This window comes from Megalobrama amblycephala, linkage group LG14 (assembly GCF_018812025.1).
Source record: "Megalobrama amblycephala isolate DHTTF-2021 linkage group LG14, ASM1881202v1, whole genome shotgun sequence".
NCBI lineage: Eukaryota > Metazoa > Chordata > Actinopteri > Cypriniformes > Xenocyprididae > Megalobrama > Megalobrama amblycephala.
The window spans coordinates 22,579,976-22,595,749 of record NC_063057.1 but is presented as its reverse complement, the minus strand read 5'-3'; the positions used below and the strand labels follow the sequence as shown (position 1 = coordinate 22,595,749).

The 15,774-nt window shown below is 38.8% G+C and overlaps 1 protein-coding gene across 1 annotated transcript in view; it reads right to left on the bottom strand.

Annotated features, from left to right (window-relative positions):
- Window positions 1-6,952: 6,952 nt before the first annotated feature.
- The window catches only part of LOC125244361 (stonustoxin subunit beta-like), a 42,770-nt gene continuing 33,948 nt past the window's right edge, over window positions 6,953-15,774 (bottom strand). The window contains exons 6-8 of the mRNA XM_048154450.1: window positions 11,114-11,149; window positions 10,355-10,889; window positions 6,953-7,022 (exon numbers count right to left, since the gene is read on the bottom strand). Coding sequence (XP_048010407.1) covers window positions 6,953-7,022; window positions 10,355-10,889; window positions 11,114-11,149 — 641 coding nt within the window. The remainder of the gene's footprint in view (window positions 7,023-10,354; window positions 10,890-11,113; window positions 11,150-15,774) is intronic.

Here is a 15,774-nt window from a genome sequence, read left to right as displayed (position 1 = left end):
GATTGCAAAAGCTTAGTTTCATTTTCCTGCAGTTATGTTTTCTGGAGGAGTGCAGGGATTTTTATTTTCTGTGAAATTGCAGGTTTATTTTTTAATTTTTTAATACTTTATGTGTTGTAATGGTTATGGTTATTCATGTACTGTTATTGTAAAGTGTTACCGTTAAGTCCATGGTGCTGAAAAGGGCACTGGATGGGGTAGAGGGTGGGCTTCCTTGATGACTCACAGGTGGCTGTGGCTGGGCTAGCATGGGTGAACTGGGCACAGAATTGGGGCCTGTCATGGCAGTGCACTGGTTGCAAGCTGACAGAGACATTGTGTGCTGCGTCCTTGAAGAGACTCTCCTTTGATCTCCCTGATGACTATCCAAACCCTCCTGGACCTCAGCGGCGCTCCACTTCTCAACTGGCTTAAACTGGAAAGACATAGCAAGACTCGGGTCTGGGCAATGTGTGAAATTATACATTTCATGCAATACTTTTCAAGTCCACCACCCCTGGCAATGGAAAAGTGACATTAGATTGTTTCACAGGGCTGAAATAGTCTTTGCTAGTATCCTCAAACATGTCTCAATTGTAAAGTGAAACAGATAAAACTGTAAAAATAACACCAAAAGCAAACCTTTACCAACTGACAAAAGTTCAGGTAAACTTCATATATGCAAGAAAATATATGAAATCAAATTATTCAAAACAGTGACTGAAACTGAAACACTTCTTTGACAAAAAATGAAATATTTTCTTTCTCAAAATCAATTATATACTTTTTCCTTATTTAACTGCAGTTTTACATTGAAAGCCTTGAATCTCTTTGGTGTGTCACTGAATCATTGGTAATATCACCACAGCAGTTCAGATGGAAACAGACTTTGAGTTTGTTCCAGTAGAAGAACAGGGCATGTTGCACACATGACACAATTTAAGTGTTTTGTTTATCTATCTTTATGTTGACAGTCACATCTGCAGTAAAAGAGCATGTAGCACATCTCAAATGAAACACCAACAAGAGGTTTTTTGGCAGACCACGTCTGCAGTTTCTTCAACAGAGAATAGGAAACACACACCCAGTGGTTTCTCAGCTCACTCCCTTTAGTCACAGTCTGATCTGTGAGAATTATCTTCAATAATTCTTGTTTTCCAGTAAACAACCTCTTTCTGTGTCTTACTTTACTTATACAGATCTCAACCAGATTTGTCACCGCAGGCGGGGTCACGGTTTCGGTGGGAAATCCATTTCTACACTTGATATTATAAATATCGTAGTATCGCGATAGCAAAATTGTCTCTAAATTATAGTGGTCACATGACTGTATGAAACGAAACGTCTTCTGGGCAAAAAGTGCAGGTTTTTTTTCAGCCAGGTTCTGAAAACGGTTCTGGTGTGATGGGTAGACTAATTGCGAGGAGCGTATCCTTTAATAGAGACGTCTCACCTCATGAATATTATAGCAATGAATGCACTGAAAAGCCCTCGTGCTACTCATATATACGTCAGATTTCAATGCAGAGAGAGAGAGAGAGAGAGAGAGGGGTGCACAAATGCATGCTTGATTCTTGATTTCATCACCCACATGTTTTAATTCCTAAATGACAATGATTCGCCCTTGTATATTGATTAAACCTTTGACAAAAATAAAATTGTAACGTTCAAATCTGCGTTCGCGCTGCTGTTGATCTAGAGAGAGTTGTCATGTGTAGATATAAACAGCTTCACAAACAATCTTGTCATTTCTGTTACAAATATTCCAATGATAAGTAAGTATACAAAAAGTGTATTATTCAGATACGCTGATGTCTACTTTACCAATCAAAATAGAATAAATCACCTTTTGAAAGTGCTTCTAATAACCACTGTTTTGACTGCATTGTTACGCCACAAATTACTGTTAAAAATATATCTATCACTGAATCATTCTTTTAGAAACAAGTGAAGTCTTTATGAATCCAACTTACAAAAATATTGTTTCACCAGTCTGAATTTTACATGCGCGTTCAAGCATCTTATATGTGTTGAATTTGTGGCAACACTTTACGATAAGGTTCATTAGTTAAACATTAGTTAATGTATTAACTAACATGAGCAATACATCTGTTACAGTATTTGTTAATCTTTGTTCATGTTAGTTCACAGTGCATTAACTAAAACTATTTAAAATATAAAAACTATTTGAAATTATTAGCAGCGCCCAACATAATATGACGTGCTGTTTAGCGTCTGATTGCCTAAATAAAACCAGTGTTGTCGGCAGAGTTAGTTATTTAGTTGTTAGGTTTAGGTATTGGGTAGGATTAAGAATGTAGAATAAGATCATGCAGAATAAGGCATTAATATGTGCTTTATAAGTACTAATAAACAGCCAATATTTTAGCCATATGAATGCTAATAGTAATAAGCAACTAGTTAAAAGACCCTAAAATAAAGTGTTACCATTATTTTATAACAGTGTCATCTTTTTTAAGAAATTTGAAATTGTCTATAATCTGACCTTCTGTTGGAGGAAACTTAAAAAAACAAAAACCAAAAACAAAAAAAAAACATGAAATGAAAAATAGTCATGACGCTGTTATAAAATTATTTGTCAGAGTATTGTCACTTAATGACATTTTAATTACAGGTTCAATTTGTACCACTGTACTTGAGCTCAAGATACATATTCATGACACTATTATAATGGCCTCATGACAGCCAATGTCAAAACCAACCACATGACAGTTTAATGTAATGTTAACCCATAAAGCTAAATAATGTCATGTTGTCATGACAAAGACACTGACAGGTTATGATGTATTGGTTTATGTCAAGTTGTCATAACTCGGACATCTCAAACAATGTCATCTTTGCATTAAAAATGACATAACTGAGCGAATGACACTTAATGACAGTTGTCATAAACATTCATAAAACCTCCTTCATATTCATGACACGTGTCATGTCAGTCTTATGCACACCCCTTCAAGTAAAGTGTTACCGTATTTGTTTGTATGATCACAGTTGTATGTAAGTTTCTAGTGGAAAATGAGCTGGAAAATGTAGAAATTACCATGAGCCTCCACAAAGGGGAACTCCCACAACTAACGCACAGGGTCAGTCGGTGATATTAAGAAAGATCACGACGGCCTTGATCAACATGCATTTTAAAATAGACTAATATGTAGATGGTGTAGACTTTTTTAATATTGTGTGTAAACTATATTGGTAAACTATGTGTATAAAGTATTTTTCCTTGTACATGTTAAATAAATAATAATAAAAACATTTGTAATACCATACTGTAGCCACTAGATGTCTTTATAGCCTTTTATAGAAATATATATATATGGGGTGTGTAATCTCAATTTGGTGAAACATGACAATTGCTTAGTTTTAATAGTTTTTATTAGTTTTCATTTTAAATTCATAGTTAAATAATAGTACTTTGATATTGCTTCTTACCTGACTTTATGTACATAAGTGACCTTAAAGGAATTGGATTACATTACTTTTATATTGTGGTGCATTACTGAATATTTTTTTATGAAGTAATCTGTAACAGAATATATTTTAAAAGTAACCCTCCCACCACTATAGAGAGAGAGAGAGAGAATGAACTAACTTACAGCTGATTGTTGTTGCCGTTGTTTTCCAGGCTGTTGCCGATACGGATCAGACCCCACCCTAACATATATCTAGTAATCGTATTAACAGTGATGGTAACCTTTCTTATGTTGTAGGCTTTCTTCAAGTCCACTCTCCACCAGGAGGGTCTGCCGACACTGGTGAAAGTACATGACTCGTGTCTGGTTTCTCTACTTCCATCTACAGCTTTTTGGGCAATACATCCAACTCTTATGGATGATTGGACGGCATTGGCACCAAGAGCAAGATTGCCTGTTTCCCATGAAAAAAAGTAAAACAAAGAACATTTAAACCATAAAGAACATATTTCCTTTTGTTGTTCTTAAATCCATGAGCAAACCTCTGGAGTATTGGCTTTTGGACTGCTTTGATATCTCTGAAATATTTTTAAGAATATATATATATATATATATATATATGTGTGTGTGTGTGTGTTACTAAAAGCAGTTTCAAAGTTAGATATACACTCACCTGGAACACAAGTGGGATCATTTTCTGTTAATTAAAATGACAGTAATAAGTGTTATTCACTCATTAATATATACAGAAACAAACTAAATCACAGATGTTTCTTCTCTCTCCGTCTTTTACCTGCAAAAGCCTCAACCTCACACAAACTGAGAGCTCTGTTCATCCCATGGAGGAACATGTTGACGTATCGCCCCTCCGCAGGCCTAAAGTCACATGTTCTCGTGCCTCCAGACCACTGCAGCCCTGTGGACACGGAGACATGAAGAAAACACACAGCGTCTGTTTGTGCTCTTTCTAACCAGGTTTTTGACTGAGTAAAAACACATTTTGTAAGCCTTGTCAATTGAGTGAATAGTGTGAGAATTCAAGAGAGAGAGAACGATCCTTACAACTGATTGTTGTTGCCGTTGTTTGTCAATCCGTTGCCGATGCGGATCTCAGCGCCACTCGTCTCCAATCCAGCATTAGTGATGATGATCCTGCTGATCTGGTAGACCTTCTTCAGGTCCTCTCTCCATCAAGGGTCATTGTGAAGTGAAGTACGAGTGCACAACATTTCATCTGCATCTCTGTTTCCATCTACAGCTCCATTTGCCATGTGGAAGATTGGACAGCGCTGGCTCCAAGAGCAACATTTTCTAGAAATGATATAAATATGTCCAGTTTCAAATGAAAACCCATCAATAAACAGGCCTGAGCACTGACCAACCAAACAATTCCAGTTCATGACCTGATATCCAGAATATAACCTGTTGTTAAAAACCTAATCCTGTGTCGTAGCTCAGGCTTTGAGCTTTTAGTGACCAGCAATGAACTTTTTTTCTTCAAAATTCATATATAAACCCTCTAATGACGCAGTAATAGCGTCATGATGTTTCACGCACTGAAGAAGTTCTTGTTGAAGAGTTAAGACAAGCGGGAAGCGTGGACCGACGGTGTTGATTAACATGTTAAGAGAGAATAAGACTGTGTAAAGACTGCTTTGTGCCATCAGAGCTTGACTCTCATTCAGAGACACAAAGCATCATGTGTTCACTTTCACCTGTTCAGAGCCTGAAGATAAAGCTGTACGGTTCCTCTTGTGGGAATATAAGATCATGTTTGTGCGCAAAGATGAACTCTGATTGATGCTTGAACATAATGCACACATCAATCCCATTACATTACACACAGGGATCACGGCCTGACCGCTGACTCCTGGAAAACTCAGATCATTTCCCTACAACTTTCTTTTGTAAAGGACATGAAAGTATAATGACTATCACACAAGGACGAAGAACTTTCCTCCAGTTCTGAAGATGAAGGAAGGTCTTACGGTGAGGAACGACATGAGGGAGAGAGATTCATGAACTAACCCTTTAAAGGTGTCCAGCCTTTCTCTTGCTCCGCAGTAAAACACCGGGAGAAACTTACAATGTCAAAAGACATCTCCACACTTCCCATGCAACATTAGAAATATCCCCCTGGATCTCAGGAAAGAGTCTCAAGATAACTAGTCTTGAAAAAAAGCCGTCGCTGAGCAGAACACAATGAGAGCGATCTTAAAAGTGTCCCAGACATGATCAACGTTTCCTGACTCCTTCCCAAACATGGCGTTCAGTGACGAGGAGCTGGAGAAGAACTGTTTTCTGGATTCACAATGTCTGTTTGATGACCTGAGCAACAAGAGCGAGATGATCTCAGCAATGACACAGTTACACGTCACATTTCTGAAATATCTGAGGATTTGACAGATCAACTGCTAACTAAACTAGCCTCTGCTTCAGCACAGATCAATCCACAGACGTGAGATGTGTGAATTCAGGAACTTAATCGCTTTTATCTACATATCGTCACCTCAATTCATGTGTATAATGTTATTTTACTTAACGTGATTATTTTTGTTATTTTTTGAGTTATATTTTGTCTCAGTGTGAAAATGAGAGCACATGTGATCAGTTTATAAAAATAATATAAATGTAACTATGACTGTTCTTATAATGAGGTACAGGTCTTAATAAATATGTTTATAAAATAGTAATACTTGTAAATAAGTATAAATGGAGCTGTAATTGATTATAAGCCTTCATAGAAAGTGTTACTGTGATTTTCCTTTACTCAGTCTGTGTTTCGTCTCCTCTGCTCTTTTGCTACCGTCTCTACTGTCCAGCTTAACTACTCGACACAGAGATCTTCGGTGTTTCTGACCGCTGTCTGTCATGTGGAATGAAGCAGCAGAAGGAGTGAGAATACAATAATAGTTATAATCCAAGGTCTTAGTCCATACAAGCATATGATCAGTCCGTACATACATGCGCTTAATGAAGGGCAGACAGGAATAATCCACGACTCAGATATGACAAACATAAGAAACTCCAGAACTGCAGAAAATATCAACCAAAAACAAACAAGACTTCATCATGAATACAGGGCATTTAAATGGACAGGGTAATAAATGAGAAACAAGACACAGCTGTAATAATGAGCAGGGGATTCTGGGAAATGAAGTCCAGGAATAACAGAGTCTATGGAAACAGTGAGGGATGAGGCTGCCATCTGCTGGTAAGTAAGGGTACTGCAGCTGACAGATGTGACAGTGTCACTAACACCAGATATATCTGCATGGCTGTACATCAGTTCTGATTGGCTGGTGGAGGATCTCTATTCAAACTACAATTTATCAGACAAGTATATTTGATCAGACAGGAGAACAGAAGGTAAATGTGAATAATACACATAATGCATGATACTGCTGTGGACATCTCAGGAGTACAGCCAGAAAGTGTTACCCAAGAAGTTTCCTCGACTCATCTCACTTCACTGTGCTGAATGAGGTCTCTGTAGGCACTGTCCAGTTCGTCCAACAACACAATAAAACGGCGGTGCGTTAGAGGACAAGCAAAGTGAAGCTGACCACCTTGACCACACCGCTCATTTCTGGCGAACAGGTGAAATATCTGAGAGAGCAAGACAAAAGGGACTGCAGTATGCATTCGAGGGATATATCCACAACATAATATGCAACCGATTAGAAAATAATTTGATCAAAAGTGAAGTTAAAGCTCCCAGAGCGAGCAGCAGCCGCCGCATACGCTGACCATTCAAATGAGAAACACACAAATTGAGGAACAGCTTTGTTCATCCACAGCAGGTTAAGTGAAATTTGTGAAAATAACCTAAGCCAGGCTAATGTTACTCCATCTTGCCTTTAATCAGCTTATTTTACATTCAAATATATTCACTATGAACAAAGAACCGTCATTATAGCTAGCTAACGTTACCCGTCAGATTGTCCTACCCGCGCTTACTGCATTACATCATTGTTGTCATGATAAATAACACAAAATTACTGTACTTGCATTATTATAAGGGGAGGTTTAGTGTTGGTGTAGACATTAATAAAGCAAATGTCTGTTGGCTATAGGCACCTGAGTGCATGTAATGTAAACAACATGAACATAGTGAATTAATAAATTCATTATTCATCATTCATACACTATATTCATTACAGTGATTCAAAAGTTATCCAGGGATAATGCGATGGTGTATTGTGTGTTTAAATACAGTTGTTTAGCTGACCAATGATAGCTTGTAGACGATCTCTACACAAAAGCTGTTGTATTTGTTATCCCCCTCCACCTCCAGTTATTCAAACACACATCTCTACAATCCTGAACTGCATCAAAAGATTTGGTCTTACGTTGGATTGAGAGCGTTGTGTGACGATCAGAGGTTTCAAGGTGGAGTCCACACCAGCTCCGTCAGGTCTAGAGGCTTGATGAGGCTCGATGGAAGTAAATTAATTACAGGTTCAGATAATAGTTTATGTATAAGTAATTTCACTCTGAGACTTGTTTAGAGAGGTTTACGAATCGCCAAATACAATGGCTTCGGTTTAATAACAAGATACAGAATAAAAATACAAAAACATAAAAGCGAGTACAGTCTTCACCCGAGGTGTGGCAATCTTCTGTTGTACAACTTCCAATATATATAGTCTGATCACATCCTTTTCCCAACATAAACATTTCTTTATTTGTAAGCATGAATACAGTTCCTAATACTTCAGTCTCATGTTGTGTGTAAAGTATAAGATACAAAGATCAACTGCAGTCTGTGGCCAACACCTTTTGCAGGCTACGCGACATTCTGTGAATTTTGACACATTTTAATCACGTTAGTTCCCTTTAACACTTCTAGTTAGGATAAAAACATACATCTTGGTTAGTTTCAGTTCCCCTTAATACTTCCTGTTTAGCAAATAAAACATAGATCTTGGTTAGTTTAATACTTAACACTTCTAGATATAAAAAATAAAAATAATTCACTTTGACACTCTCGCCGCCGGCGGTGTGAATACACAGTAATCATCTCATCTTCATTCCTTCCACATTCGTGGTTCTTCTCTTTCTCGTCCTGTTTCTTCGTGATTTTGTCTTGTTCTTTTTGCAAACCTTGAGTGATCAAATCGACCATATCAACCCTAGGTTCTCTCTGATGAATTGGTTCTTTTGGCAGAAATTTATTAGTACAGTTCATATTTAGAGCCGTCTCCACGACATTACACGTGACAGTGCATCACTCTATCTCCGCTAGGTTTCGGGAAGAGAAAAATTCCACCACCCTGTCCAAACTTTTAGGATACCGGGAATCAGATTTACACAATCCATAAGCACAACGCTTCGGTATGTTCCCTCGCTCGAAAGCTTGACAGACCTCCTGCGCCTAGTTACGGTTGCTAAACCACGATTGGCCTGTGCCGGTTTTTCGGGCGTGGCTTAGCGAAGGGTCAATTATTGAATTTTTAATAATGAAAATGTGTGTGAAATATTTTTAATTTAAATATTCACAGCTTAAATGAACGAACATGATGAATTTCAGCCTATAAAAGTGCAAGCCTTAAAAATTCAATGCATCTAAATGAAAGCACAGCTAATGTAATGCATATTTTTCTCAATTAGTGCAATTCAACAAGCTTTTTATTTCTAAAACATTTGACATTAATTTACTTCCACATCAATGGCTGTGTGTTGAGTTATTTATAGGGGATTTACACAAGCAGTACACTCACTACTTTACATTGTGGTAAAGTGTCATTTCTTCAGTGTTGTCACATGACAAGATACAGTAAAATATTCACAAACATGTGAGGGCTGTACTCACTGCTGTGAGATACTGTAAATGGAAAAAACAACTTTTGCTTCAAGTAAAAAACAAAAATAAATTGGCACTAGGGCTGGGCATTGACTAATTTCACAATTGAAGTGATTTTGATTCAGAAGATTGCGATTTGATTAGCTTTGATTCGCTTTGATTCAGTATTGATTAATTTGGGCTCTATCAGGTTCAGTACATGACAAATTTCCTCAAAGAAATAAATCTCTCTCAACTAATGCTGTAAACTACAGGGAACCACAGCTGGTACATCATTATAATATTAGGTTAAAATTGATTTGAAAGCTACTTACATATAGGCTAAATTACACAAGGTAGTTTTTATAATAACGTTATAAAACATTTTTAATGACATTTATTTTTCTACTCTTTTTTTATGTAGACTTAAACATTTAAATGGTGGCTGTCATGAAACAGATTTATATATTCAATATCGAAGCACATGTTAAGAGCAAATAATGAATATGCAATAGCCTATAGTGCATATATTTAGCAGAATGATCCTCTCGCAGTTCATTTTTGTAGCTGAATAATGAGTTTTTGGACATTGAACGGCTTTTCTGAGGTAAGCTAAATATGACATTTTTACAAGCTGTTTTATTGACGACTTTCCGCGGTTGAAACACTGATTGATCGGATTGCATGTGACAATACAGACAATACAGATTAATACTTAATATCGACCAAAGACAGCGGAGGAGAGCGGAGAAGTATTACATCAGTTCATATGCAGCACGCGCTATTGTGTTTTCACATGTGTGGCATTTGCAGAGCGCTACTGATCCATGACTGTTTATCACAAACACATTCACTTATTTTTATTTCAAATCCAAAACTTGTTACTGAACATGGCGTGTCAGCATTGTGATTCACTTACACTATTTCATAGATGCACATTTAAATGTTTTATTCATTTCTTTATAGAAAGTAATACTTTTGATTTTTTTACTTTATGGGCAGAATCTCTGTTCTGATTCATCAACACAGTTTCACTGATGATCCATTTAAACCAACCCAAAACCCAGGATAGAGCGGTTGAGTGAATGTGGTCTGGACTGTGTGGATGAGGATCATTGTGTCTCCAGAGACGCTGTAGAAGGACAGAGTTCCTGCACTGTGATCCACATACACTCCTACTCTATAGTGATTCTCCTCCTCCTCCTCATCATCATCATTCACTCCTACTCTATAGAGATTCTCCTCCTCCTCCTCATCATCATCATCATCATCATCATCATACACTCCTACTCTATAGTGATTCTCCTCATTCACTGATCTACTGATGATGGGCTCTACAGGGATATTAGACTTTCTGTTATTGTGTATGAATGAGTAAATGTCAGGAGTGCAGCCCAAACTCCAGGACTGATCATTATGTCCAAACACACACTCATCACCCCGTCCCTTCCTGCTGATGCTCTTATATGACACTGATATATCCACATTATATCCACTCCACTCAATCTCCCAGTAACAGCGTCGATCACACACACTCTCTCTACACAACACCTGATAATAATGATCAAATCTGTCTGGATGATCAGGATACGACTGGAGATCTGGGTGAGTGTTAGTAATCACTGTGTTCCTCTCAGACAGACGGAGGCGTTTATTCACTGTGTTCAGATCCAGAGTGAACTGATGGGAATCTGATGGAGATAAAACACATCACAATCAGGAATGATCAATCTGATCTATTAATGTATCTGAACTCTTCATGTTCAGTATATCATCAGTGTCTCAGTTTAATCCTGTTTAAATCATCATTATCATGATCAACTCTAACACTCTTCTGTCATGTTTTCTTTCTCCTTCTCCAGGAAGAACATGAACACACTCAGTGAATTTAACGCTTGTTTTCTCAGTGACTTACATTGTAGGAAGTCGTTCCTGGTCTTGGGAACAGGTTCTGAGGAAATCAACAGACATGAAGAGTGTGATTATAATCAGGAGAAAATCATCCCTGCATCCATTACTAACACATGCAGAAATCCTCCAACACAGAAGATATTTAGAGAAATGCTGTTTACAGAGCCCAATCCTGACACAATAGTGTCCAGCTGCAGATCCGCAGATCCAGCAGTTTCAGAACCGCAGAACAGGAAGTGAGGGGCGGGGCTTAACTGTCACGTTTCACCACCCATTCATGTAATTTTCTTTTGTTAAATATAAGTTGTTTTCACATGGATTGTGATCAGATCGATGTCTACAATATTTAACAACAATACTTTTAAATAAAGTCATTTTTCTGTTCATATAATATGCATAAGATATCATGATCCACAATGAGGAGTTTTAATTACCATGTTAATGAATAATACAAACTATGATTTGTTAAGGCATGAACTAATTTGTATAAACTGTGAACAAAAACTTTTAACCATATAATTTTGAAGATATACTAATAAATGTGTAACCATAGCTGTAGTAAAATGTCTCCCTTGACTATGTGATATTATTTACCGATGTTCATGTTGTGATCTTGTGACAACAGTATAAAGACAAGGAGGTATCGGCATTAATGTCAAAATATAAGCCTTGATAAGCCTCAAAATTTAATCATTGCAGATCCTTGAACAAGTGAAACATGCATTTATGAGACATTTAACAACAGAAGGTGTATACGGTGGGGGTTTCACGATCACTGATTTCTGCTAGTCGATTTGTTATCAAAACAATACTCGAGTTACTCGACTACTCGTGGTTCATGCTACTGTAAATGAAAAGACATGAAATAGTTCTTATCAATCAATAAATGTTTATTAATTCATAGCCTAATGCAACAATTACATAAGTAAACTATGGAAACATGACAATTATGATGTTTCATATTTTAATTTTCATGTAGCGAAGTAAAGCCAAATAAATAGCTGCACCGACATTTTAATCCTTTAATCATTTTAAGCATTCGTGTCACATATATAAAAACTATGTGCATGGCTGCATGCATACAGTAACAATTTAATAACTTATAATAACTTAAATATTTAACAAGTTTTAGGCAGTAATAACAAGAACAAAATGAATCTTCATCTTCGGAAAAGACATAAAATACTTCTTGTCAACAAGCGTCATACAACCCAATACAACAATTAACATACATAAATTGTAATATATATATATATTACAATTTATATCTATTACATTACATATTTTAATTTTAATGAAATTTAATAAGATCGGTGAGATGGGCTTTGGCATCCTCTCTTGATTTCTCTGGTAGAAACAGCAAATGCTTAAACTGTGGATCTAACATGCACAAGCTAATAGGTAGCGATTTGGCTACTGTTTCATCACCAGCTGTTTCCGAACCGTCTCTTTGAATGCCTGAGTGGCTGTGAGATCACCTGAGCTGGGCTGCAGAGTGTTTTCTGTCAGATTGATAAGCACTGGATATAGAAAGGACAGGCCGAGATGCAGCTCTCCACACATGATTGTTGTCGCCTTAGCCAGCGGCCTCAGTATGGGAAGCAGCTGTTCAATCAGATCCCAGCAAGATGACTTTATTGCCAGAGTTTTCCGATACTGGACATTAGTTACCGTTTCGTCAGCGAGTACAGCTTGCTCTGGGATTCTCTGCTCGTAAAGCCGATCCAACATCTCGAATGTGGAATTCCATCTAGTAGCACAAACATTTTGGAGTTTTCTCCCTCTGATGGATAGCTGCTCCTGACATGCTTTCAAGGAGCAGGTCGCCACTGAAGAGTGATGGAAGTGACTGACGACACACCTCACAGCGTCAATGGTCTTCAAGACCACAGGTAAATCCAAACCTGCCTTAACTGCAATCTGTAACGTGTGTCCGCTGCAACCAATGTGGTGGGGCAAGGCCTCACAGATTCCCATTGCCAAGTTCATATTGTTTGCGTTGTCATGAACTGTGCAGAATATGCGTAACTCCCACTCATTAATGGTTTCTGTGAGCTTCTGCGCAATGTTGACAGCAGTGTGTCTCCCGGGCATGATAGTGGTGCCTAACACCCTTGATTTCAGCTCCCATAGTTCAATGATGTAGTGAGCAGTTATTGTTATATATGGATCCATGGTGCTGACTGAGACATGGATCAAACCAGAGGACACTGCCACACCAGCAGCCCTCTCCTCTAATTTCACTTTCTCTCACACCCCATGCCAGATTGGGAGGGGTGGTGGTACTGGTTTGCTTATGTCCAGTGAATGGAAGTTCAATCCCTTACCATCTCTCTGTGACAATGGCTCATTTGAATCGCATGCAATTACCATCACCTACCCTACTAAAATCCATGTTGTAGTTGTTTATCGTCCCCCAGGTCAGCTAGGTAACTTCTTGGAGGAGTTAGATGTGTTACTCTCATCCTTCCCTGAGGATGGCACTCCTCTGCTAGTACTTGGAGATTTCAACATCCACCTAGACAAACCTCAGGCTGCTGACTTCCACACTCTGCTTGCCTCATTTGATCTCAAGCGAGTGGCTACCTCAGCTACCCACAAATCAGGTAACCAATTGGACCTCATCTACACACGCTGTGGCTCCACCGACAATGCACTGGTTACTCCACTACACACCTCAGACCACTTTCTCATCACTTTTAATCTCAACCTGACCCCTAACTCAACACACACTCCACCACATGTTACTTTTCGCCGAAACCTACGCTCCCTCTCACCATCCCACCTATCCTCTTTGGTCTCATCCACACTTCTTCACCCTAATCAGTTCTCATCATTGGACACTAACAATGCTACTGACACTCTTTGCTCCTCTCTAACATCTTGCTTAGATGACTTCTGCCCCCTTTTAACCAGACCAGCCCGCACCACCCCCTCTGCCCCCTGGCTCTCTAATGTTCTCCGTGAGCATCGGTCGAGACTCAGGGCTGCAGAGAGGAAGTGGCGCAAATCTAAAGATCCTACTGACCTTAGCTCATATCAGTCACTCCTTTCTTCTTTCTCTACTGATGTCTCCAATGCTAAAATCACATACTATCACACTAAAATTAACAATTCGACTGATTCCCGCACACTTTTCAAAACCTTCTCTTCTCTTCTTTGCCCTCCTCCCCTCCCTCCCTCATTAGCTCTTACAGCTGATGACTTTGCCACTTTCTTCACACATAAAATAACAACCATCAGTGGCCAATTCTCCACACCACACACTGACAATAACATCTTAACGGAAAACACACAGACTCTCTCCTCCTTCTCCATGCTCTCCGAGGCAGATGTTTCAAAACTCATCCTCTCCAATCACCCTACTACCTGTCCGCTAGACCAGTGTTTCTCAACCAGGGGTCCGTGGACCCCTAGTGGTCCTTGACGTAATGCAGGGTGTTATTATCCTTATAAAATATCTGAATATGAATATTTGTAGGATATATTTTGACATTTGACATTTTCAATATTCAGTCATATTGTCAGTTATATTATACATCTATTATCTTCTTTTATGGGAACAAATCAACTAACGTAGTAGTAAATTATACTTGATTGCATTTGGTCGTCACAAAGACATTAATGATACAATGAGCCAATATTATTCTGGGGTCCTTGATGACGGTTATAAATATGACGGGGGTCCATTATTCAAAAAAGGTTGAGATTCACTGTGCTAGACCCTATCCCCACTCCTCTTCTTCAGGCCATCTCCTCCTCAATTGTACCTGCACTCACTCACATTGTCAATTCTTCCCTTCACACTGGAACATTTCCCACAGCTTTTAAGCAGGCTAGGATTACCCCACTGCTTAAAAAACCCACTCTGAATCCAGCACTTTTAGAAAACTACAGACCAGTATCCCTTCTTCCTTTCATTGCTAAGACACTGGAGAGAGTTGTATTCAACCAACTGTCTACTTATCTCACACAGAACAACCTCCTTGACAACCACCAGTCTGGTTTCAAGAGTGGCCACTCAACTGAGACTGCCCTGCTCTCAGTCACTGAACCCCTGAGACTGGCACGAGCGACTTCAAAATTATCGGTACTCATCTTGCTGGATCTGTCTGCTGCTTTTGACACCGTTAACCACCAGATCCTCCTGTCAACACTCATGTTGAAGGGCATCTCGGGAACCGCACTCCAGTGGTTCAAGTCTTACCTTTCAGGTAGGTCCTTCAGGGGTATCTTGGAGAAGTGAGGTGTCCAAGTCACATCATCTTGCTACTGGGGTACCTCAGGGCTCTGTGCTTGGACCACTTCTCTTCTCCATCTACATGTCATCACTAGGATCTGTCATTCAGGATCATGGTTTCTCCTATCACTGTTATGCTGATGACACACAACTCTACCTCTCATTCCAACCAGATGATCCGACGGTTGCTGGTCGTATTGCAGCCTGCCTGACAGCCATTTCTGCCTGGATGAAGGACCACCACCTTCAACTCAAGCTTGCAAAAACGGAACTGCTTGTGGTCGGTGAAACCCAACACTTTGTCATAACCTTTCAATTCAACTTGGATCGTCAACCATTACTCCTTCCAGGACAGCCAGGAACCTTGGAGCGGTGATGGATGATTCTTTAAGCTTCACAGATCATGTTGCGACAACAGCCCGGTC